Consider the following 26,431-nt stretch of genomic DNA (forward strand, 5'->3'; position numbering starts at 1 on the left):
GCTTGATGCATTCCAGAGCTGCGTCTTAGCAATTGTTTAGCGCCCAAATTTCCATGTAAATATTGACGATTTTGCAGCGTTTTGAAAAGCAATCTACGAGATTATCCTCGTTCTCGTTAGCCCCTCTCCTGAAGGCAGAGGCACGTTCCCCTTCAGCTGTCCCAGGACCTTCACCAGAGCCATCCCCTTGCAGGGAAGGGCGTCCTCCTTGGGAGTCTGGACGTTGCACCACAAGCCTTGTGTCACCAGCCCCTCAGGGTGATACAAAGAAATGGTCTGAGGTTCCTGGATGTGTAAAGAAATCCTGCTCTTGAGCAGAGCTTCCCTTGTTTCAGTGCCAAGGAACTGGGCGATGTCAGAGCATGTCGCCAGCAGCATGCAATAAGGACAATGGGAAATATCCCCTTCTGATACTGCAGAATTGCCTTTCTCCATCTGCAGGACGTTCCTACCTGCCAGATGCAAGAGAAGTAATTTTTCAGTGTAATGCTCTGTCCTCTTCCCCCAGATCAATCTTCCTTCTCCCGGCCAAACGTACAATCCCATCCCCAGAATGAGACTACTGTTTCACACTGTTTAAGTAACCAAACCTTGTCATCTCTTAAAGGTGTCTTTTTCTTCCTTTGTATTTTTTTGCTAGGCACTGACACGAACTGACCTAACTTTTCAGCATTTTAAATGACATTTCCCTTTAATGTAGCATAATATGTTTTTGTTAACGGTTGCACTGAGTATATGCTGTGTTTGAGTGATGATGTGCAGACTGTATTGTTTGAGTGACCTCTCTCCTTTTTCCTTAATGTAGCCTTAGGTTTGTATTTCTTTTTATTAGAACAGTTGACCACTACACCTCCAAGTCTGATAGCCTTTGTATTTAATAACTTATATTTAAAATCAAGTCTCTTTATTTCTAAACAGGGCTGGTTTAGTCCTGGCCAGGTCTTTGTGCTAGATGAGTATTGTGCACGTAATGGAGTGAGAGGCTGTCACAGACATCTCTGCTACCTCAGAGATTTGCTAGAGCGCGCAGAAAACGGAGCTATGATTGACCCCACCTTACTTCACTACAGCTTTGCCTTTTGTGCATCACATGTTCATGGCAACAGGTAAGGAATTCTTCTTGGCTAGCAGTGCCCTGCCAAAAAGAGATGACTTTGTCAAATACAGGTTTCCTTGGATAATGCACAACAGTCCCCAATTTGTTTTCACAGTGGATGTTTGGCAGCAGCACTTCTAGTGGCATAGTCGGTTTGTTTGTTTGTTTCATTGCTTGTTTAATGTAAGCAGTAAAAATGCACATAGAGGATCCAGAAATGAAGGTTTTTAACTTACTTGCCCAGGCACTTGCTAAGATGCAGTTCTGAACAAGATACAGTTGCAGTCCCTGTGACTGTCACGGGTTGAATAAATAGAAGTAAATGATACACTGTGCTGATTTAATTGCTGTGCGAGAGGATCTGACAAGTTGTAGCAGTGAAATTTTCAGCAGTATCAAACTTCAGTGCTCAGAAGGGCTTTAAGCCCTTGGGCACCCATGTCTTGTTTAAAGCCCACGTGACATCAGTTCAGAAATTGCTTAGACATAGCTGGAAATTTTATCTTGCTCTGTTACAAAGCAATTTCAGTTTCAGAAGAAGACAGTTCCTTTCTCTCAAATGTGACAAATCTTTGATGGGAGGAACTGGAGCTGTGTTTTTCCCCCCTCTCCGTTTATTTTGTTGACAGCTGTAGCATCTATTGTAGCTTCTTTTTCTGCCTTTTTTTCTGTTAATTTGTATTTTATACTTTGAGATATCACTTTGTATCTTACATATGTTGCTGAAGAAGGAATGTTATAAAATAATTAGGTGTTTTCATATACCTCTGGTAAATACCACCCTGAATTATGACACGCATTGCCCAGGTTTCACATTGCAAGGCTGTCGCTTGCTTTTGCAGTTACTTTCATACATCTTGTCATGGAAACCAAGTTTTGCTTCCTTAGTTTCTTTTTTAGTTCTGACTTTCCGTTGCTCATTCGTTCTTTCTTTGCCAATTGTTATATGATTTCAGTTGTTTCCTTTCAGCTTAATTTCCTTTTGCTTTATTTTGAGGTTTTTCATGCTTTCTTCTTATTTCTTTCACTTTTGCTGCCGGCCTTGCCCCCCACATTTCAATCATTCCCCCAAGCCAACTCATGGCAGAATTACTTGGTGGGTCACAGCCAAGTGCAGACGGTGAGGGGGGCAAAGCCTCTGCCGCTGAAACGGAGACAAAAAAGGATTCCAAAAAGGAGTCCAAAAAAAAGAAGGAGTCCAAAACCCAGCCGAATCCAGAGCCGAAAAGGTAAGCGAAAGTGTGCAGTGCACAGGAGTGTGTTGCAGAGGGCTCCTCAGTCACTGAGCACACTGGGCAGTTGCACCCCATGGCTCAGGGAGACCTGACTCCAGCATTTGGGTCACATGCTCTCCTGGGAGCTGGATAGCATTTGGGCACCCAGTTCCCACGGGGGATCAGAGACTTAAGTTTTTAGGTGTGTATTTAGAAGATGGCTCACATGGTGTTATGGGGATGGGATGAGACAGTGAAAGTAGCTGCTCCATTGCCCTTTGTCCTGGGCAGGACTCAGCTGACAGCTGGTTTGGGAACAGGACTTGGCTCAAAGCCCATCTGGCTCCTAACAGAGAGGAGGTGGGATGCTCATCACAGCTACCCCATGTACCTCTGCACAGGGTCCAGCACAGACAGGGCTGAAGCTTTCTCTTCATCAGGGTTGGTGGCAGGAGGTATCTGATGATCTGGGCCAAGGTCCAAGGTCCAACCTCCCATTCCCTCTCCATGGGGCTGGAGAGTTGTGGGCTCAGGAAAATGTCATGTTTTCAAGCCAGCCCCATGCTGTACAGGTGACCAGGGCTGTGTGTGGCTGCTGCTCTGTACAAGGTCCTGTTGGGCACTGCCAGAGGGGCAATTTGGCTGCGGATGGGCTATTCCAGTCACTCATTTAAAATATTCCAAGAAAGGAATGAGGTGTCTTGCTGTGACTTAGTTGTCTTTAGCTGACAGTTGACTTCACATCCGAAAGCTGAAGGTTCATGTTCCTTCTTGGTCTGTGCCGTCTCTCTGTTGCCTGGGGATTGCGGGAGGCTCTGTGTGGGAGCTGCAAGGCTGCAGCATTGCGCGTTCCCACCAAGGGCAGGCTCTGCTTAACACCCAACAGTTTGCTATGGAGTCTGCGGGGTGCAGCGTCTGGCTTTTGCTACCAGAAGGTCACAGAAAGGGACCACAGGAGGTCTCGGAGAAAAACGCGACTGCTTATCTTTCGTGTCTACTCTAAGCAATCTGAATATCTGAGTGGAAGAGTCACGATTTCTTTTCAGAGAGCTGTTGAGGCCACATGCATCGTGCATTTGCGAGCTGGCTGGCAGAGAGCGATGGAAAGCCAGTATTTACCCGTGCAGTCCTTACTGGCAGTTGTGATGTGTATAAAGCCATGCTCGCTTTAGCTCCGTCCCTCCCTCCCACCTGCTGTGTCCATACATTGCTCATTGCCTTATGACTGGCCCTGCTCTCCCCAGGAAACTTACAGCTCGTGGCAGAGCTGAAACTTTCTGTGTAAAAGTTGTCAAGGTGGCACACCTGCTCCAGGACCTGGCACAGCATCTAACAGAACATCTTGGAGTGTCCATGCATTGCATTGTTGTTGGAATGCACAGTGGTCTGGGAAAGGCTGAGTTACAAGACATTTTTATGTTTAAGAAAGGCTTCTTTTTTCATCAAATCTGAAGAAGTGTTGATTTTCTTCATAAAGAAGAGTTCCTTCACTTTTAGACAGTAAAAACCCCTGAATGGGTGGTTTAGCTTTCCCCAGGATGAAGTTGGCTGTCAGACAGAATATGCCACCCAGTAATGAAGGTCGAACAGGGAGATAATTTCATGTGGCTATCAATCTCCTGTATTAGCAGCAGACAGTGATGGAGCTGAGGTGGGCTGTCTGTTTGTATCGTGTTTGCATAAGGTCAGGCAGCGAGACAACAGTCGCTCGCAGTCAGCGGGAAGTGCAGGCAGGCTGTGGATGCTGAGGACAGCCTGAAGGTCAAGGCTGACAGGATGACAGGTGTCAGTGTGGGGATGATGCCTCCTCGCCCGGCCGGCCCCCGCCTCGGCAGTGCTGCCGTGCCGCAGCCAGGACGGGAGCAGGGAGGCTGCTGGTGGAAATGCAGCTCCAGCTTGGGGCTGGCCCTGCAGCTGCAGCAGGTGAAGTGGTCAAAATGGGATTTTGTGGACAGTTTGGAGCCCTGTTGCCTTACATTGTCAGAGTTTGGTCTCTCCTCTCCTTTGGAGTCATATATCTTATTCAGACCCCTGACATGATCTCTCCATACCAAGGCTGTAAATCACTGCTATTTGCATGACAGCCCACATAGTTTTTGTTTTAATTTCATCTTTTTCACAAGTAGAAATGGAGTTAAATGTTTCACCTCCTGAGACACCAGAGTATGCAAATGCAGGGTGTGAGGAAAACAGCAAGAGCAATATCCACATGGTTTACTGTCCTCAGGTACTTGCTCTTCACTGAGACTGAGGAACTCAACGCTTTTTAATCGTTGTGGTCACTCATTAGTTGATAATGGAGTTTTGTCCACTTGATATCAGAGGACGCCTTTTGCAAAGACCTATCATTATAAAAAAAATGTTATTTCTGATGTATTTACATAGGTGACTGGTAGTGAAGGCACAGAATTATCCAGATATCCAACAACACATGTTGCATGTTTATTGATGTGTCTTTGCTGTTGGTACCACCACTATGTTGCTTTTCTTTATCAATAGTCTTCCAGAGAACTAGCACAGGCAAGAGCAGGAATGGTTTTGAAAAGACATTGTGATTTGGAATAAAATTGTGAAAGGATTTACATGGCCACGAAGATCTTTCCCTGCCTTCTCTCTCCCTGTTTTCACTGTCTTCATGTCAGAGGGCTGTGGCAGTACCGCCAGCATTGTTTGACACACGGAGAAGTGATGCGTTAGAGGAGCCTCACTTCTTCCCTGTCTGCACATGGGAGAAGTATTGTGGAACAGAAAGTTGAACTCAGCTTTTTTAGGTCTAAAGTTAGTGCTTAAATCTTGAGCAGTGGCTCCTGTCCCTTGCAAAGAAGTGGCTTTCAGGAATGGCCTTGGTTTCACTTGTGCATTTTTTTTATTTAGGCATAGAATAGCATTATTTTTTAATTTTAAAGTTAGCACCATGAAAAGCTCTTTTTGTGCTTGTTAATCCCAAACTTTTAAAATCAGACTTAAATATTGATCATTTGCATGCTCAATATTAGCAGACTGAGCTTATCAAAATCAGGATGCTGAACTGAATTCTCTGCAGTCTAATAACAGCGAAGTACCATAATCTTATGCAAGTTTTTCAATGACTATTTACCTAGGGTTCAAGCAGCTACAAGTCTATTTGTTAATTAATTTGGTATATTAATTGGAGTTAATTTGGAATATATTAGTGTCTTCTCTTTCTTCTGTAACCTGTATTTTATGGCCTCAAATTTGTTTTCAAGAAAAAGCAATTTTGTTAACTAATGTTACCATCAGCTTTCATTACTATTTTTACAACTGTAAATCCAGCAGAAATATGCTATTGTCATAAGCCTTCAAGAATTGAAAACTCTACGTGACATACCTGCAATTTTCTGCATTGTATTGTAATTGCATATCTGGTCTGTTTCACATAAAGATTTCCACACAGCTAGTTGAAACAAAAGAAATACAGGATTATTTCTGTCCCTTAAACACTAGATACAGTTTATCACGGTATCTTCATGTGCCCCCCCCAGAGCTCTGTGCTGGGTTTCTCGTTCAGGTGCCCTGCCCTGGCTGCAGTAGGGCAGGTTCAGTCTGGCAGGGCGTGATGCCCTACCCTGTGGTGAGGTGCCAGCTCCGTGTCCCGTCCAGCGCCGCGATCAGCCCGTGGTGACACAGCAGGTGCTCCCACTGTCTGTCGGATGGGATGCGCTGCCTGTGCTGCAGGGCTGGCTTGCCAGCCACCAGCAGGTCACCGGCTCAGTACGAGAAGCTGACACGATTCATCACAATGGGTGTAGGGTGGCAGGGCTCAGAAACCACCCGGTGCCGGCGCAGCGCGTCAGGGGTGCGGATCGCACACGAGAATCAATGAGCTGAGACTTGGCTCGGCGCTGCGGCGTGGAGGAGAGCCCGAGCGAAGGGAAGGCAGGAGTTGGGAGATTAAATGGTTCCCGTGCTCGGCAGCACCTCACAGGTGGCTGGGGCAGCACCCAGCAGCACTGGGGTGAACAAAGGGCTGCTCACTGATGTTTCCCGCACCGTGTGAGTCCCCAGAAGAAAGGGGAGATGGGGAAAATTGATGTTTGCTGAATACACTTTTTTCCTAGGGCTGTAGGCAGGTGGACTCTTTCGGGTCTGGTCTGCTGGGGGAGATGTGAGAGGCAGCCGTGATCCTGCCCACATCCCCAGAGCCCATCCTCGTGCAACCGGTGGGACTGTGCAGGCAACTCCTCCCGCGAGGGATCCTGCGAAAGCCTCTCCTGACACATGCCGTCCAAGGCACTAATCATCGATGTTTACTGTATAGCTCATATGTGCTGCACCTGGCAACCAGCAAGGGAGCTGAAGGCAGCACGTGTTTTATATTTGAGTTGTTACTTAAAAAATCAAATTATTTGCATCAGTTTTTGACATTGTTTTTTTTCCCTTGGCTCTGCATGCCAGGGCTCACAGTGCGTGCAAAGATCTGTTTGCTACGTGTAAGCAATATTTTTCCCAGTAAAAAAAAAAAAAGAAGTGTAGACAAGTTAAACATAAAAGGTGTAAAAGATGATATGTCTTTTCATTTAGAAGCCGACGTGGTATTTCATGGAGGCTTATGTCAAAGAGATTAACGCACTGGAGCTATACTGTATATTTATAATTGCATACAAATGCATGCTATTGCTTCATATATTAGTCTTTGTTAAAAAATCATTTTGATATATTTGTTTTAGCAGCATAACTAGCCCTGGGGGCACCGGGTATAATTAGAAAAGGGCATGGGGGGAGGCGGGACTTGTAGAATAAAGCAGTGGCCTTAGGATCACAGGTCCTAATTATAATTTATAATTAACCCCGGAATTTGCACAAACCATCTAAGCTAAACAAGGACTATCATTTTTGCTGTTTAAATTGCAACCCTTTTTTTTTAATTTCACCACCTGCTTTGTTGATGTTGTTGTTTTTGTGGTTTAAAACTTAAAAACATGGGGGGATTAGGAAAGTGGCATTTAAAACTTTTCATATGAAATATTTACTGTGGGAATTTACTAGTTTAGAGCCAACACAGTGAATCTGCAGCAGAAGGAGTGATCTGAAAATTGTTTACTTATAATTAAAAATCTCGTTAGTTATTTTTCTTGCCTTTTTTGCCCTTCTGCTTCCCTCTCTGCCCACAGCTTCTGCCGTACACCTCAAGTACCCGTGAGCAGGAGCTATAGAGAATTGGATGGAATTGTGTCTCCACACAGATGGAGACATTAGTGTTGTTTGTCCAACTCAATTCATAGACCCAAACCCATTTTGTCCCTCATGCATTTGTATATACCATGTACATCTAAAACTTCTGTTCCACCCTTTTGCTCTCCTCTCACTTCTCATCACTGCTTCAGTGCAATAGTGATGTGGTTGTGGATTGTGTGTGAGAACATCAGTTCCTGCAGCTTTGAGAGATGCTGCTCGCTGGTGGAGTTGATGCTTCAGTACATGAGATCAAATAGCTGGTATCAAAGTTGAGCTGGAGACCTTTGCTGAAAACAAAATTGCCAATAAGCATCAGAATGAGCTGTGCAGCTTGAGCTTCTCCTGGGGATTTTTTTCAGCCCAATCAGCCATGTACCAAAATTGTCTAGAGCACAGAAGTGAATCTTAAATTACAGTGATGCTAAGCTATATACCCTTTGTGTTCTTGCAAAAGGGAAAATAAATATGTTCCCTCAGAAAGATTATATTTTCAAAGTATATTTGACTTGAATGTTTAATTAGGTTTCAAAATTATCGAGCTAATAAATTAAGTGGAAGGCTTTGGGTAGTGTTTTTCCAGTTCTATCTATATCCTGCATTTGTCACTAATTAATGAGTTTCTAATGCTTCAGCTTCTGGGAAGATGAGCAACAAAGATTAACATAACTAGTAAATCCAAAGATGTGCAACTGGGTTATAGTATTTGAAATTTGACAAAAACATCGGAAGTATTATTATTTGTGACATGGCTCAAGATGGGGGATTGTGAGGAAAGCAAAGATGACAGAACTGGTGCTAACCACTGTGACAACAACTTGAAAAGCAGCCGACATGACATCTTTCCTATCATGCTGCCGAAAATGTCAACTTTGTGAAGGACAGTGAGAAAATGGTTTGCCGAAAATCTGAAAGGTAGATTCAAGAGATGCTCGTCATGTCAGATGCAATATAGTCCACAGCTGGGTGAGAAAGGGAGTCCTTGCCGTGGTGATGGCTCTCGCTTGGCAGGCCCTTCCAGACATCCACACTGCTCCAAAAATGGCTACAGCTGACCTGTAGATTGTCTCAAGTTTGCATGAGACATGAGAGCAGCTTGTGCTTACGCCCAGCATGGAGGGACTGGTGGCCAGAGCCACTGGGTTTGTATCCTCCTGGCTCACAAGAAAGGGCAAAACCAAAGGATTAAGCTTTCCTTGTTTGTGTGTGTGACTTAGGGGTTTGGTTGGCATCTCTTCAATGGGCAAAAGCCACATTGGCCAGAGGTTTTCTCTCCAGATCCTACCCTTTGTCTTTGTGTGGGTCAGTGATGCTTCCAGAGCTGCCACTGCCCGGCCAGGTCACACCTGATGCTGTCAGGTCAGCCTGAGCTGGCTGTCCCCCACGAATTGTTACATGGTGAGTGCTCTGAGTACAGTGAGAAGCTGAGATTCATGTGAGAGGGCTCTGACCCAGCCCGAGCTGTCAGATCCTGCCATTAAATCTCACCAGTTGAGGTTATTGACCTAGCCAAGGGTAACACAATTTTCAGACCATTTCCAGTCCCACAGCAAATCACTGCCAGGGCAGGCAGCTTTTACTCCCTCGTTTGTCAGTGTTGATACAATTAACCCAGTGACATTCTGAGCTGTTGTGGGTACAGGGCAAGGACCAAATGCCAGAAGTCAAATGAGGGCTTCAACCCCGCACCTTAATACATGGCATTTATTGTGATCTGCCTTGAATTATCTCTCTCTGCCTGGGAGCAAACCAGGCACTGTGAGGTGCACAGCATCACAAAAGGCATGGACATCTCTATCTGAATATTAAATATTTTATGGAACTTTGGAATAAATTATACTAAGCATGTTAAGACATTAATTTTTGTTCAATATCTAATTTGGGTTTTTTGTGGCTTGCTCATTTTTTCAAAATAACTGGTACTAATTAGTTACTAATGAGACCAGATCCATACTTCCAAAATTGTTTATGAAATGTGTTCCCCAACTGAGACATTTTATCCAAGTTTCAGCCTAAATCTTTTTTTTCCTGTTTTTTTCCTCAATACACAACTGAATTTGGCAAATAATCAAAGAAAGATTCTGATTAAATGCTGTTTAACTTTAAATACATGCCCTGGTATTCAAGTATTTTTCTGTGTCCATGCTGCAAGTTTTATTTAATGTATATTTAGCTTTAAAATTTTGCAGTAAATATCATCTACGGTTTGCAAGTTCCTCTTCCCAAATGTTTTAATGGTTTATTCACCTGTGTTGGAATATCAGAGTTCATATTTATGATATTAAGAGCTTAGTAAATGTGGGGTCGAGGAGAAGTGATTGCACAGATTTTATAGATTTTATTTTTTTTTATAGATTTTTTTTTCTTTTTAAGTTTAGGGCCTTTGATTTTTTAAGAGGAAAATAAAGCCAACCAATTAACCCCTGACAGGAGGTTCATTAGAAGCTTTGTAATCCCTTGCCAAGTCTTTTGTAAAGCCAAACCAGTCTAGTACTGCGGATTTGTGCAGCTTAAGCTGAACACTGGGGGAGGCCTTTAAGTAAGAACATTTGTTCAGTTTTAAGATGTCTTACATTACCTAAAGATTGCCCGTGCCAGCAGAGTTGCCCAGGAGCACACAAACCCTTAGGCTTTGCTCTGCAGCGGTGGCAGCAGTGCCAACGATTGTGTGCCTGGCCGGTCCCTGTGGCCGACGGGTGGATCAGACTGGCTCCCTCCTCTCCCCTGGGATGCTGCTGCATGGCAGGTTTTGCCGTGTGGGTGTGGGGGAGAAGGAGGGGATTGGGTGGGTCGGCACCAGCAGAGGTACAGGACAGAAGAGCCCAGGGATCACGGCATTATCCAGCTCCCAGGAAGAGCCTCAGCAGGGGTTGTGTGCACACTGTGCTCCGTGAAAGATGAGAAATACCCCAAGGCAGCAGGACCTGGGCGTCTCACAACACACTCCTGTGCACTCCTCAAACAGAGGGGAATCAAGTAGTCTGAGAAAATTTGAGATAAATTGCATAATGTGTTCATTTTTATAAATTAAAATTAAACTACTGAAGAGGCATTGCATTTCCAATGCAAAATGCGTGTCACTCTTCAGGCACATTTCGGCAGAATATATTGAAGATGGTTCACTTCAAGAAACCTCTATAATGGGGTGATTCAGCAGCTAGGAAAGAGTGCAGAATTTTGTATTCTGTTTATATATATGTCATTGATATTCTTTCATGCTATGAATTGTGTTAAATTAGCAGCTGAATTTTTCTGGAGAAATTCAGTCCCTGTTTTGCCAGCCAAAGGCTCAATCGTGACATGAGAGCTGGCATTGTACTCCCTGCATATACCTGTATTTTGAGAGAAATCTGCTTTTCCCAACTTCTTTAATAATGAAAATAAGGGCGGGGGGGGGGGGGATCTAGATTATCACTGTGAGAGAGAATACTTGTTTATTTGTTTATTTTTGATACTTTGACAGCGGTGCTGCTGAGCCACCCCTCTGTCGGCACGGCACATCCTCTGTCCCGGGTCTCACAGTGGGTGAGGGTCCTTTTGGAAAGGACAGTGTGCTGTGGGACGAGCTCCCGGGTTGCTGAGGTGGAGTCTGAGTCATTGTGGCATTTCTCCTGCAGGCCTGATGGGATAGGAACTGTGACTGTGGACGAGAAAGAGCGTTTCGAGGAGATCAAGGAGCGGCTTCGGGTGCTGCTGGAGAATCAGATCACACATTTCAGGTAAAGGCACAGAGCCCAGGCTGAATGCGAGAGGAATGATTTCCTCACAGCTCCCTCCTATAAGCAGCAAAGCCAAAAGGCAGGTTTTGAATGCACACAGGAATTTTGCATAAGTGACACAGACCTACACAGGGCAGTGAAGCATGTTTATAGCTGGCGTGTGATTTTAAATATATATCCTTTAAAGGATATTTCAAACCATCTTGCTCCCATAGGCATGGTAAAGCTGTGGATTTTGTCTAAAATATAACAACAAAAAATCCCTTATCCTCTTATTTCTCTGCTCCTCTCTGCTCAGTTATAACCCATTTACCTTCTCCCTAGTACTGACAGGCAGGGCTTTCTGCAGGAATGTCTCAGTATGGAAAGATACCCCCCCAAAAAAAGGGATGAATGGCCGCCAGCACACTGGTCAGGACAGGCAGGCTGTGCACATTCACACAGATGGGTGATGTGCATTACCTACACCCTGGTGCATTGCCAGGTCTCCAGCTGGAAATAAATGTCCTTTCCATAGGGTCTTTTTTTCCCACATTTTTAGAAGAAGATGGTATTATCTCTCCAAGTAGATCTAAAAACTCTCCAGGTGACACCCAGATTTAAGAAACAGCTAAAACTATCAGCTTATTACTCACCCATATTCTCTTTTGCTGCCTTAGTATACACCAACAAACCCTTTCAGAAAGTTACCCTATAGAAAAACTACTCATTCCAGGCAGAGAGACAGAATTGCTTGGACATGCTTAGGAAAGAATCTTTATGGCTCAGGAAAGGCTTGTTCATGTGCACTTGGTTTAATGCTAAGATGATGTGCTTTTTCTAGGTACTGCTTCCCATTTGGCCGTCCAGAGGGTGCACTGAAAGCCACTCTGTCACTGCTGGAAAGGGTAAGCACAGAAATAGCAGAAATTAATTAAAATGACCTGTTCTCATGTATGCTTCCATCTCAAAAAGCTTGAGGAGCTGTTGGCTTTGCATAGGACATGTAATTAATGATAGCTTATGCTGAAGTGTGGGGCTTAGGTGGCGTTGGTGTCTCCTGCCTCAGCTGAGAGGCAGGTGTGTAGCCTGACCACTAAAGGCACAATGTTCTGTGTCTGTGTTGTCAGGTAAGGGTGAGGGGTCTGCCTGGCAAATATCCACATCCCAGATCCTTGGCAGCAATGCCTGGCTGCTGCCTGGTGAAATTCCTTTCTTGAGGCAGACTTGTTCCCTCTGGGTGTATAAAACCTGCTCACCATGATCCTCCTCCCCATCTTCACTCCAACATCCTTCCCACCTCTGCTGACCTACAGTATGGCCAAATCCAGAACCCAAACCCAAGTCAGTCAGTAGAGCCTGGGAAGGGCAAAACATTGCTTGGCACTGGGCAAGTTGTGATAGATCTTAATGTCATACCCTAAAAAATCATCACAGACTTCAGGGCATGCCATATGGTGTAAATACAGAAGGGGAATAATACAGTCCCACATCTTAGGCTGGCCAAGGTGACCTTGTAGTGAGTCCTGTGATTGTACACATGCCCTGAGAGCCACACAGAACTAGCATAGGAATGGATGTTTGTGCTGGGCTTGGAGAAAAGCAGTTCTGTGTGCCACAACAAATCAGATTTTCTTGTGTCAAGGTTCTGATGAAAGACATAGTTACTCCGGTCCCTCAAGAGGAGGTAAAAACAGTCATCCGTAAATGCTTGGAGCAAGCAGCTCTAGTCAATTATACTCGACTATCAGAGTATGCCAAAATTGAAGGTAAGGCTTTTTCTTTCTGAAATTACAATTTTTCTTATGTTTCTAGGTGGCAACTTAGGTGGCTGGGAGCTCTTTAAAAAAAGCTCATTTGCTATTTACTGTCTTGTCGATAAAACGGTTGTGATTCAGAATCATTTTTGTGGTGTTGGCTTTGGAAGCAGTTAAGAATGGAAGCTATGCAAATCATTTCTTTTTCTGGAAAGGAGAGAGGAAACAGTTAAAAAGAACTGTAGCTTTTTTTGCTTTGATCGTTAGTGCATTTGGCCAGTGGTAGTATTCAGACTCACATCGTGGTTTTAAAAAACAAATTGAAAAATACTTGGAATGTCATCTTTACAGCTGAAGGTATACTGCAGCTAATTGCTTGTGACACTTCAGGAGACAAATGAAAAATAAAGAGCTGAAAAACTGTTTAATCTATGTTTAATCATTTGTAGCCAATTTAAAATGTCTTTTTTTTCTGGGTGTGTTTCATTGTCTTTGCAGTTTGCATTGCAGTCGTTGATCAGTGATCCCATACTTGCATCGGATTTCTTTCTTGTCACTCTGAATCTGGCAAAGCTGATATTTTTGACCTTTTAAGTTATGGGAGAATAATAACCAGTGACCAGAGACACATGTAGCCATCAAAAAGACATTTTAAAGTTTGCTGGAGGATATGTGTTACTGAAGCTCTATGATTCAGTCGTTCTTTTTATGTTATCAGTTTATGTTGGTACCTTGTTGGCTGCTGTTCCCAACTTGAAACTCCCACCCAACTTTTTCCAAGTTCCCAATTACTTAAACCTGTGTGTTCCAGATGAATGGTATGTTCTGCTCTAGACTCTGGGTTTCTGTCGTGTGTGATGTGAAGCTTTCCCACAGCCAAGATTACTGTTGTATGCCTATAGGACAATATTGAGAGGAGGAAAAAAAAAACCCAAACTAAAACTCCCTCTGATTTGTTCTTCGTTCTTGTTTACATGAAAAATTGGGTTGTTATTATATGGCAAATTGTCCAGGTTCTGTACATGACATGTCCTCTCTTTTTCCATTTTTTTTCTGTCTAATGATGCAAATTGTGTACCAGTGGTAATGAATTCATTGTTATGCATCCAGTGAGAAACACTTAAGAATTGGGCACTAAAAGGATGTTTATCAACTCTTGACTTGGTAATGAGTGACAAAAATAGAGAAGGAACGAAGGTTTCATAAGCACTGTATTATCAGGCAATTTATCAAAGTACTCAACTTCAGAGGATACTTTAATTGGTGTATTCTGTAAAATGCAATGTTTAAATATACTTGACAAGGATGGAAAAGGACTGAGAATCAAAAACAGCTTTTCTGTTGATGGATGCTTCTACCCAGGGCTGGCTCCCTTAGGTTCTCTGTATAAATATCACTAACTCGTTGGTAAGATTTGCTCTCTTCTTTCAGATAAATCTATGCAAAAACAAACTTTATGATCTGTAAGTAAAAATGCATTCATTTCCAAAGTAGAACAGTTAGTGTGTATTTTTCCTTTTGTGCCTCAATTCTTCTTGGTTGTGTTAATTATCTGCCCTCTCTTTTTGCACTGTGACTTTTAGGTCTGGGAATACTTTGAAGCAACAAACCTATTTTTTTTCCAGCTGCCTTTTCAGAGAAATAGTTCATTCCACACTATCTGCTCTCTTCTGCTTTTCTCCTCCTTTATCTGTGATTGGCCACAGCCACTTTTTGATGCTATTTCTACAAAAGTGGTTGTAACACCAATTTCCAAGCATGCTGGGATTGTTAATTTGAACAACCCAACATCCGCCGGCTGCATGCATCAGGTTTTCTCTCATGAGCATAGTCCACTGTATATTCAAATACGTCCTTAGAAGAGCAAATGACAAGTTTATCTTGGTTAGACACATTCCTGTTCACTGGACATGGCTTTGAAATCTTGCTTTTGAATGACATTTGAATAGCCACATGTGTAAGGCACTTTTGTCAGAAATGCAGAACCAAATCAGTGGCAGCAGTGCTTGAGGCTATGCTTATGAAGAAATACCTGTGAAAGCCTTAGATACTGAAGGCTGAAATCCTTAGTATCTTGGAGCCTGAAACCAATGAAATTCTATTTTCCTCTATTCATGATGTTTTGATCATTATATTCTTGCAAACAGTTCAGAGCAAACCTCTAGAGTCATGGTCACAGCCTCTCTTGTGACTCATGGGCATGCTGAATGGTTAATCCAGTAGATCTCAAATTTTAACCCTCCTTTTTATTTTTCTTTCTTTTATTTTTTTCTTCTTTTTATCCTGTGTGTATCCCAAAATACTCTGTGGCTTTCCTTTTAACCTGATATGAAGTTTTCCTCTGACCTATAGCCTGTAACCTCTTTACCTCTGACCTAAGCCTCTTGCATGCCCAAATCCTCTTTTATAGGGAAAAAGAGAGAAATGTATGAGCATCCTGTCTTCTGCTTGGCCTCTCAAGTGATGGATTTAACCATTCGTGAGTACCTACCACCCTCCTCTCCATGCTGTCCTCACTTTCTCTGTTCTCATTACCTCAAGAAAGTCCAGATCCAAACCAACTCACTCTCCTTGCTTCAAGTCTTTTAGCATTGGCTTGTCTGTTGCTTCTGTCTGTGAAACCCAGTGTGAGAAGTCCAGTCACTTTCTATCAGCCTAAACCAGGTTAGACAATTAACCCATCTGTTTGTGACAAACTCAGACTGTCTGTAAGTTGTTTCAGTTCTTCTTTATGTCCGTGACCTGAATGCATTTTTACTTTGCTTCTGTGTAACCCCAGTTTGTAAAGTGCTTGTCACTGGTACACAATCAAAAGGTAGCAGCTACATTGTGGAGAAGTGAGCTAGAGGTCAGATAAAGGACACTTGGAAAAAGCCATCCCTTTGCCTGCGTATAAAATCTTTACCCAATCCTGTGTATAAGATCGTATAAGGCTGTCCTTTCTCTGTACATCAGATCTTAATGTCTCCTGTCTGTTAGCTCTCAGCCAAAGGATGCACTCTACTTGCTCTCCTCCTCGATTTTTTTACTTACTCCTTTGCACCGAGCTCTGGAGGGGACACCCCGACCCTGCTGTCACTCGGAGACCCCCTCTGTGTCCTCAGAGCTCTCCCTCTCTGGTTTTCTATTTGTGCAGCGTTTTCTCTCACCTCCGTGAAAGGAGCTTCCTTTGGTAACCCCACGCTCGGGGGGGCGGGGGGCGAGACGGGGCGACTTTTCTTTTTCTCTAATGTCATATATCACGCATAACTGGGGGGCTGTGCGGTCCACTTGCTCATTAATCCTGCATATCTGTTCTTGTTTCTCTCTTTTCTCTCCTTGTTGCTTTCTCTCTTTCATATAGAGAATCAAAAGGACGCAGGTGAACAATTGTATATGCATTATAAATTGTTAGGACTGTTGAGTTATATTTATTTTGTTTTCTATTTTCATAGCTCCTTAAGATATGTACTCCTTCAGGCTGAAAATGGAGATGCATTGATACTTAAGGAGTTAATTTGTGCTGTCTACATAATCTCCTTTTCCTCCTTTCATAGAATAGAGTGTAGATTAAAAATACCCTGTAGAGATGTAGTGCCTTCTTAGGAGACAGTTGTAGAGGAGAATCTAGTCTGTAAAGAGAAGGTTTCTTGTTTTTCAAAAGAACTGCAGCTCATTTTGGGTGAAAAAATGTTGGTGATTTGGCCATTAATTTTCCACACCTAACAAGCACATTTATAAGTAAACTAACGTTCATTTTTGGTTTTCATACCTTCTGTTTTCTGCCCTGATGGGAGGACTGGGTTTTTCTTTATTTCTTTATTTCTATTTATTTGTTAATGTGTAACAAACAATCTGGTGGGACAGAAGTCGTGTTTGTCTCTCGTTTATAACCTGTGGTGACATGTAACAAGGCAAAGGCTCAGCTCAAGTGCACATCCCTGCAAAAGGGATGGTGGAGCTCTGCAGCCCCTCTTCTCGTTTCTGTTGTATCCCAGAGTCCTAGTTCCAAAGTCCTTGAAGCTTGAACTGTTCATTTCTTTTTGTGAGTAGATTGTTCTGTTTTGTGGGGAAAAAAGAAGGGATCTGGTTGATTTCAGCTCTGTTTGCACAGGGAAATTGCTTTAGAAGAGCAGTACAAGAGGCTGGGCCAGGTTCTGGCTTCCCCAGACCTCCTCAGCTCAGCTTTGGCCCATAATCTATTGCCTCATAGTAAAATGAATTGTAAGTAATAAGCAATATTTAGAAAATAAAGACTAATTTTTTCTTACATTTATGAAAGGTGCAAGTAAACAAAAGTAGATAGAACAGTCCCAATTATTACCACTGACTGTAAAAATTAGAGTGAGCACAGACTGTTGTGCATTAAGCACAATAACTGCATGGAACATCGTGCTTGCTGCAACAACCTGTCACGTGCCTGCAGTTTAGAATTTCAGAATGACATTCCTATGGCCCAGCTTGTTTAAAAATAACCTGTTTCTTCCCAATGCTTGGAGCAAGTGAAAGGGCACAGAGAGTTGTGACTCCACTGCTTTGTGCCCACAAATCTCCCTTGGTTTTAAATAAAAAATTTTCAGGCAAGGTCAGCAGGACTCACTTGAAACTGGTTCTTCAGCTTAAGTGGAGTCAAAAGTGACTGGGGTTTGGCCTGACTTTTTTATTTTGCCAGAAGCAAGAATAAAAATAAGATGCTGAAAAAAACTTCTTAAACACACAAGTGTTACCCTTTGGTTCTCCTTTCTCCTGACAAGTGTGCAGTCTCTTGCCTTGCATTAAAATATTGAAATAGAACATTAAACAGGAAACTGTGCTAATAAAATTTAAAATAAATTACTTTAATTATTAATCAGACAAAGCTACAGACACTCAGATTAAGAATTGTAACCTTTTAATAAATGTTTATTTATGTAGGTCAGAAATACATAATTATTTTAGAAAAGAATAACTTCTCCATCCCTTATGCACAGGGATCCCATGAACACAAGTGCCACTTTGCACCTCTGGGGTTGGGTACAGGCAGCTTCAGAGGTGGTGCCAGCCTAGACGGAGTTGTCAGTTTGACAATTGATTGTGTTTGGTGTAAGACTGGAGGTGGGGGGGAGTTCAGTTTTCAGGCTGAGTAATTCTTATATTGCAATTTAGGTTCGGTCTCTGTAAGGAGAGGTTTCTCGTGGTAGTGCTGAGTGGTGCACTGAGATGAGCAGTGAAGGAGACAGGTCTCACCTCGGTGCTTGGTGCCAGCGTGTGGGTGGCAGAGCAGTAGGACATCTCATGGAAAGTACCTGGAGAGCAGAGGGACCTACTGAAATCCTATTGCTCTGTCCCCAAGGCAAATTGAGCAATCCAAGAATACCAGGTCTCTGCTTGTCCAGCAGCTGCTCCATCCCCTGTGCAGGGAAGGAGCCTCCCAGGGCACCACACCTGACCGTGCTGCACGGCTGGCACACGCTGTCCTCCCTGGATGGGCTCCTGGGGAAGCTCAAGCTCACCTGAAAACACACCCAGTGGTGATGCCAGGTGGCTGTGAAGCTGGAACCCGGTCAGTTCAGGGGTCAGTGCTGCCCACAGGGCACCGAGTGCCTGAACAGAGGCAGACATCTCTCAGGTGCCTGTGTCAGGCTGGGGACCCGGGAGCACCCATAGGAGAGGGACTGAGCACGGCAGCTTGGGCTGCATCAGCCCGAGCTGGCACCATGGAGCATCTTGATGGTACACTCGCCCCAGCAGGCGTGGAAGGCGTCCTGCCCCGGGGAAGTGGGTGCAGGAGAGCTTGGTCTCAGACTAGAGCAGCACAGCAGGTTGTTAAGAAGCAGTGGCATTTTCCAAGGCACTCGTACTGGCCCATGTCACAGTCCCATGCTCACTTTACGTCACTCGCTTTCCCTATTTCTGGATCTCAGCCTGGGAAGCTCTGTGCACGTATCTGTAACTCAGCTGAGGAGCTGAGCTGCCTGTCAACTGACCAGGTCCAAGGCAAGGAGAGGTCCTGTGTGATCTGCCAGCCCAACCCCTGCTGGGCAATCACTTCAGCATTTGTGATAAATCACAAAGCTTAAAAAGAAAACAAAATTGCTTTGTTTGAGTAAATAAAAATGTAAAATATATGAAAATATCCATCTTTGTGTGCAGGAGTGGAGGCTGAAGTCATTAATAAATTCTATACTTTCACTCAGGCATGACTATAACCTGTATCTGTGTGTGCTGAAATGCTGCTTTGTTTCATTCCTTGAAGTGGCATTGGGCTGTGTTTAACAAAGAATCATTACGCAGCTTTCAAGATTTCCTCTTAACCTTTTGAAGGCAGTGTCTAAACAGTACAAAGTTATTGCAAGAGCTTCAGAAATCCAGAGATCTGCGTTTCGACATTATGTTTCTACGAGTCTCCCACCAACTGCGGGAGCAACTTGCTGCCTGGGGCATGAGACACAATTCAGATAGGCACAAATTCTTCATAGGCTCAATAATGGTTAGAAAATCAGGAGAGCAGTTCTCTCTTCAGTATGTTGAGGTTTTGAGGAGAATTGGCATCTCTTTTGAATTTTAAGAAAAGAAATTTTATGATTTTTTTCTTTCCTTTAAAATATAACATCTTATTTTGAGAGAAAAAATGCCATCACTGAAATCCCTTTCAGATACACGCAAATTAATTTAATGAGTATAATAAAAGGCTGCCCTGCCTTGTCCTTGGGCTAAGTCGATTATGCTTTACAGTTGTCTTGAGAACAGCAGCTTTTTGTATAATTTTGATGATTGGCTCGCAAATGAATGCACTTGGATGCTAAAGCCTTTGGCAAGGGTCATATATTTTTAATTATTACAAAGAAATCATTGAATCAGTGACTATGCTTCTAAAAAATACGAAAAGTCATATTCTTCTCCCATTGCAAGTGTAATTCTTAATTTTGCTGATGTTTTAGTAACCCATGTAGCAGAAGGTAAAAATACATAGTTTGAAAATTTTCCAGTCACACAAAATTAATTGTGTGCAATATCTATACCCAATGTAGCACAGATTTATAAATATACCCGTTACTGCAGGTTGAAGCTCATTGCAAGGACAAACCCCAAATTTTCAAGTTATTTGATCTTCTGCAAGTATTTTATTTGCCAGTATTACACAGCAGAATCATAAAAACCTTTAGAAGTTTGTCCAGGAAAGCACTTTGTCAGGCAGTAAGAATTTGCTCCTGGCTCTGATTTCGGTGATGAAGGTGTTTAAATCTTACTCATCTGACACTCATGAGTAGCAAGTACAAGAGCATTTCTGATACTAAACTGGCTGTAGTGAGGGATCAGAGAGGAAAAAGACAGGGAAAAAAGAAAAGCCAAAGTGAAACAAAACCTGCCACACGCTGCAGCTGATCACTAGCAAGTGCCTTAAAACCCATGCAGCCTCTCACATCTCCCTTGCTCTGAGCAGGAGTTGAGCCACCTCTGAAAGGGACCTCACATGTCATCTTTGAGACCTGGACCTGGAGAAGTATGTGAGCTCTAGTGCCTCATAGTGCATGGCTGTCACAACCCCATTTCTATTTACATTTACACAGGAAATTAATCCCTTTCCTTAGCCAGACCTTAATATTTTAAATTTTCTTGCAATAAAGGGACAACAAAGAAAAGCATGAGTTGGGGCTCATGGGTGTTCAGTGCCCACAGGAATAGAGAGAACTCTTCCCCTCCTTCACCTCCAGGTGGTTCTGCAGCCGTCATGCAAGAGCCTTGAATTTGGGTCTGAAAAACTGAAATGTGTGAAAAGAGCTGAACATTCGTGCAGATTGGGCCAGATCAGAATTATATCAAGAGTTTGTTGCTTAGCCTGCTCCAGTGCCTTGTGGGAGCTTGTTTCCAAGAGCGGGTGGTGGTGGGGGGATGCCAGGAGCAGGGTAAGGTGCTGGAGGGGTCTCTCACAGGCCCCCCAGAGAAGTGAGAGCCACCCTGGGGCACTGTGCTGACAACTGCACAGCGGGAGCCTCCTCCAAGCTGTTCTGTACGCGCTGCACCAGCGACTCGTGAAGATGCTGCTGCATCTCTTGCCTTTTCCTCCTCCTCTTTCTCTATTAATGACTTTTCCCTAGGACAGAAAACACTTGTGCTAATCAGGCCCGTTCAACACTCTGGAGTCTGGATGTCTGTGAAGCCTAGGAGCTATTTTTGGATGGGTAGCTGTTAGGGATGCAGGGGCTGGACTCCACTTTTAAGGATGCTTGAGGGCTGCAGTGCTGACGTGTGCAATGGGGTGAAACTCAGATTCCTTTCACCTTGGCTTTGGCACTCTTAGGAAGAGCTCTCTGACACCCCCAACTTTGCCACCCAACAGACTCCCCTGGGTGGTGAGGGGTTCCCACCCTGTGGTTGTCAGACATGGGTGGGAGAAGATGTGCAATTCCCTCTCCCCACCATCCCTTCCCATCCAGAGACCTTGGCACAGACTGCTCTCCATAGCAAAGGGCAGTAAAATACTCTTCCTACATTTGCATGTCAAGCTGAGGAGCTATCAGTGAGTAGCCAAATTGAATTCTTGCTTATGTTTTAAAGCAGAGTGAAAGTCATTAGGCCAATGCCCAAAAAGCAGTTATTTTTGTCACTTGAGGCTCAGAGGTTTGTTTCTGGGGACAAAGTCACCCTTGGTAAATGTTGAACAAAGATCAGGATTACTCCAGAGGTGAATGGATAGATTTGCTTTTCCTGTTGTAAGAAAACAAGGAAAAGAACGAAAGCCAGTAGCTTGAATGTGAGAGTCTGAATTAATCATTACACAGCCTAAAAGACTAAAAATGTGTGTGTGTGTGCATGTGTGTGCATTGTGTGTGGTTTTATGTATGTATGTGTGTGTATCTATCCCCGTGTATGGAGAGGGGCACCAACCTAACTCACACTCCTTAATGGTTTACTCGAATATTCTTTATTATACTTTGATAAGTGTTGTAGTTCTGTGAGAAATAAAAGCAATCAGAAATCTCCTTTGCACAAGCCAACTGATTTTTTTTTCCCTCACTGGAAAATGCAAGCAAAATGGCAAGGACTTTTGGCAATAGAATGTCCAGATAAATATGCCAGATTCCTTGCAAATGGCATGATTAAAAATAGTCACAATGCTACTAAAAACTGTTATTAAAAGGAATAGAAACTATTGTGTTAATATATTCACAGCATATAATTTATTCTCTGAGTGTATGTAAAAGGAAAGGCTATTTTCTTAGAATTTTTCCTATGCTGATATTGTAAACTATATGACAGATGGGTCAAGTCCTGATTGCAGTATTCTAACATTTGGAATAGCAAGTAACATATTTGATAGAGCTGGCAAGTTTTTATATATGATTCAACCCAGAATATAAAAGCCACTAGAATTCCAAGTTGAAAATAATTAAATGAGCTGGAAACGATCAGGAACCACACATTTTTAAGTGACAGATTTTTTTACATGTTTAAATTGCACAAGAATATTTTATAGCTCCCTTTAACCAACAGTGACGTTTAATTCTAAAATGTGTAATTGATATTTGCAAAGCAATTAATTCCTATGGCTCATTATTCTATTGCTAAACGTGCCTAAGCATTGGGGAGCTGACTTCAAGTTGTGTTTTTTAGTTCACCTTTTCTGAATTCCAGAGTTTTAACTGAATTAACCCATCTCAGTCTCCTCGTGTGACTGTGTGAAGTGTGGTTTCATACTTGCATTGAATTTTTGGCTTTCTGATTGCTCGGTGCTGTAGGACGTTGGAATCTGCTGACTTCTAGAATATGTGTTGTCAAATGGTGTCATTACCGTGTAATACCCCAAATACCGATAAGCAAAAACCCAGCAGCTTATTCCATTTGTATTTGATCATTTCTGCTTATGTTCCTTTTGAAATTTCCATCTTTTTGTCACTGTTTATGAAGTCATTTGTCTCTTTACTTTTGGCGTCTCTCTCTCTCCGTCATGCACAACCAGCCCGTCCGCCCAAGCCCAAGCCGCCGGCTGGGCCACCATCATCTCCTCAAACGCAGACTAACATGATAGATCATATGCTCAAAGGCATGGCCAAACAGCCGCCAAGTACTGTAATAGTCTTCCTTTCTTTTATTCAGTGGTTTCCTAGTCTAGCAGCCGCTCGTGTAGCAGTAGAAAGCTAGTCCTCATATGCAGCTTTATACATACAAAACACCTAGTGCGACGTGGTAGGTTTTAGAGATTTAGAGGTAGCATTTATTTCAAAATGTCCACATTTTTTTGTCTAGCAATGTCTGACATATGCAACATTTTCAAATATCAACGTCAGCACAAAATAACATTGTTGTTGCATAACATTTTGCATGGAAACTATAAATATGTATGAGCTTTACATGATGTTGGATGAAATGTTTGATAAGTATATCGTATACGTTTCATGTAACTGTCAGTGCTCCAGCTATCTTAGCAGAATATTCTGATGTATAGTAACTTAACCAGGGAAATATTTAAAATAAGAAGGAAAAAAATTAAGATTGACATCTGCTGGCTGCCAAAGTTATATAAGCATCAATATTTTCTTTAAAGACAGCATCTTTGAGCAGTTGTTCTTATTAACACTTTTGTCTTTTAGTTATATTTGAGAGCAGATCAATGTTGCAAATGAGAATGGGCCTGATGCTGCACTGATCAATGGAAAAGCTTCCCCTTGGCTTTGGAGGTGCAGAAACAAACAGATCTTGCTGAGGGACTTTTCTTTGGGCTCCTTTTGCAAAAGGAAGTGGTTTCTACTTCTTGTATCCATTGAGGTGCTGGATAGTATAGGACAAAGACTGAGGAGTTAACCAGGAGCTCTCCAATTTCAGTATTTCTTCAGTAAATTATATTAAAGGGAACTTTGATTTTTTTGTTTGTTTGTTTGTTTCCAATGATACAAGAAACATCAGCAAAACTGGAGAAGAAACACCCAAGGCACTTACCTGTGCCATGAATCAGTAAAACTGTAGAGTTCATTTGCATGGTGCTTTACCATCCCTCAGCCAAGCTGAACCCCTACAGGGCCAGACTCCAGCTTGCTGAGCTCCTCCAAAAACCAGCCATGTTTGGGACTGTCCTGAAACATATGGCTTTCCTTTTCATGGGAACTGTGTAACCTGTAAACAGGTATTCAGGGAAAACTAGCAGCTGGCAAGACTTTGAGGGGGAGAATGAAGTCCTGAGCCTTCAGCAAGGCAGGGATTTCTCCCTGGGTGACCCAGTCAAGCAGAACAGGCCACCTTGTGCAACCTCAAGCTTCTGTCCCACCAGTAAACATGACCAAAAAACTAGGAAAAAAACAGGGTGTGTGGAAGGCTGGAGCGAGATGCCCTGTGAGTACTTGGCCAGTTGGCATATGGATCCCAAGGGAGCAGGACTCCCACCCCACTCCTGCTCCAAACAACCATCACAGGGAGACTTTGCACACCCCAGCTGCCCTTTGGTAGCATGAAGAGGCCAAAATACCTATGGATGCAGAGGTATGGACTGGCTGTATAGTGAAATGCCTCTCTTTGCCCGTGCTACTCAGGAGAGCTGGGCTGGGACCTGGGTGTGAGCCAGAGGGACATGTCTGTGGTCAGCTCTGCAGAAGCTGTCATTCAGGGAAATTGTAGTTATTTTCTTTTCCTCTATATTATTTCTAGTGAAATGCTCTAAATATTGTTAGCACCTCATATTTTTAATGTGTTATTAATAATATAAACTACCTGGAAGAATATAACTTAATTATTTTTTAGAGTTTTCAGAAAACACTGCAAAATAACTCAACGTAGGTAAACACCAGGCTCCAGGATTTAAACTCTTTGGTTTGTTTTGCGGGGTTTTTGTTTTAAAGTTGTGTCTCTTTTCCCATATAAATCTTACCCATGAGTGTGGGCTTTACCACTTTTCACTCCCTCCAGCATGCATAACTCCTGACCCTTGTGGAGTTAAATCCTGGAGCAAGACAGACCTGCAAGTTTTGCTTTTAGAAGCAGGTGACATTTAAATTGCTCAAGTCTGACAATTTATTACAAGTGCAGACAGATTTGTTTGAATTGATTTTCTTGAAAGAATTTTTAAATAATATAGATATGATTCCTATAATAGCATCATCTAGATCAAAGGATACATATTGTTCATACATTAGTGGCCAGATGCTGTCTTTAGGGAATGTGATGTTCTTATTTGAGCTAATAAAGTGCCACCATAAAGCAAATCAACTCTGGCAGTATTGTGAAATTTGGAGCTGGAGCACTGTATTTTCATAGTATAATAACGAATGTGGCTTTCTGGTTTGCTCAGTACTAATTATATAAGCATTTAACATATGCATGAAAAGATCTTTAAAGCTGCAGAATATTATAAGGTTTTTTTTAACCTCTAAAATAACTCACTGTTTGTCTAGCTTTTCACCCTGCCTTCCTTTTAACTTGAGTTCTTGTACTACAGAGAATGTAGGCCGGTTAGTCACACCAGCTAAAAAATTAGAAGATACAATACGTCTGGCAGAGCTGGTAATTGAAGTCCTACAGCAAAACGAAGAGCACCATGCAGAGGTGAGCAGCGTCCCCGGCGAGGTCGTGTCCCCCCAAGTCTTCCCCAGGATCCGGTGGGAGCTTTCTGTATTTGTGTGATGTCCTCCTAACTGGTTCTGGGTTATCTTTTTTAAAAGCTGAAAGTACACTCAAGTACGATGAAGGCAAGGTACACTTCAGGAGGAATGTGTTTTCAGAGGGGAGGGAGGGCTAAAGGATGAATTAACTGAGTTGTGCTCTCCTCGACGTCAGCCTGCAGCCTTTCTGGCAGTGCCAATCTGGCCAAAATATTCACCACCAACTACCTGCAAGAGCAAGCCTGTCCACTTTCCAGAAAGGTTGTATTTTCAAATCATGACCTGTATGTGCGTGCCTCCAGCCAGCATGAGTGGGGTCCCTGCCGCAGCTGCAGCTCCTGCTGTCCGGAGGGGAGCAAAGAAAACTGCAGCAAAACAGAAAAATTCTCCTTTCTGCCCCTTTCTGAGAATTCAGGTTGTTTCCACGGGTCTTCCTGGGCTCCTCCAGCACATGATTAACTCACCTGGTTTCCTGTTGGCCTCTTCTGCCTTGGCTTATTGGTAATACCTCAATTACTAGTCACAGAGGTTAGGATGAACTGTGCTCTGTTACTCATTGTCTGGGTTATCTGAGGCCTAATACAACCACTCTTAAATCTTTGAAGCACCTTAACAGAAAGATTTGTGTATTAAAACCACTGAAACCATGTCATAGTCAAATATACACCAGAAAATCGTGAGGCTTGATCCTGGAAACACTTGGTCCCACAGGCAGCTGGCATGGCTGGCTGTAGTCCTGCTCTCAGCACATCAGGACATTTCTCCCTGAGCAGGTGAAGTTGCATACCCATGTAAGTATTTGCAGGATTGAGCCCTGAGTTCTCTGTAAATCTGGTGCTCTTGAATGCGTATTGAAAAGTTAATAATTTTGAAATTTGGAGTGAACAGTTATTGCTTATTACTGTAGGTATTGTTGCACTCTTTC

At 43.0% G+C, this 26,431-nt stretch overlaps 1 protein-coding gene across 2 annotated transcripts in view; it reads left to right on the plus strand.

Moving 5' to 3' along the window:
* CADPS (calcium dependent secretion activator) overlaps window positions 1–26,431 on the plus strand; it is a 206,163-nt gene that overhangs the window by 124,794 nt on the left and 54,938 nt on the right. For both annotated transcript variants that reach the window (XM_041425708.1, XM_041425710.1), the window contains exons 13-18: window positions 919–1,106; window positions 11,121–11,222; window positions 12,046–12,109; window positions 12,847–12,970; window positions 18,924–18,930; window positions 25,330–25,450. In XM_041425708.1, coding sequence (XP_041281642.1) covers window positions 919–1,106; window positions 11,121–11,222; window positions 12,046–12,109; window positions 12,847–12,970; window positions 18,924–18,930; window positions 25,330–25,450 — 606 coding nt within the window. The remainder of the gene's footprint in view (window positions 1–918; window positions 1,107–11,120; window positions 11,223–12,045; window positions 12,110–12,846; window positions 12,971–18,923; window positions 18,931–25,329; window positions 25,451–26,431) is intronic.

This window comes from Onychostruthus taczanowskii, unplaced genomic scaffold (genome assembly GCF_017590055.1).
Source record: "Onychostruthus taczanowskii isolate IOZ18803 unplaced genomic scaffold, ASM1759005v1 scaffold9, whole genome shotgun sequence".
In the NCBI taxonomy this organism is placed as follows: Eukaryota; Metazoa; Chordata; class Aves; order Passeriformes; family Passeridae; genus Onychostruthus; species Onychostruthus taczanowskii.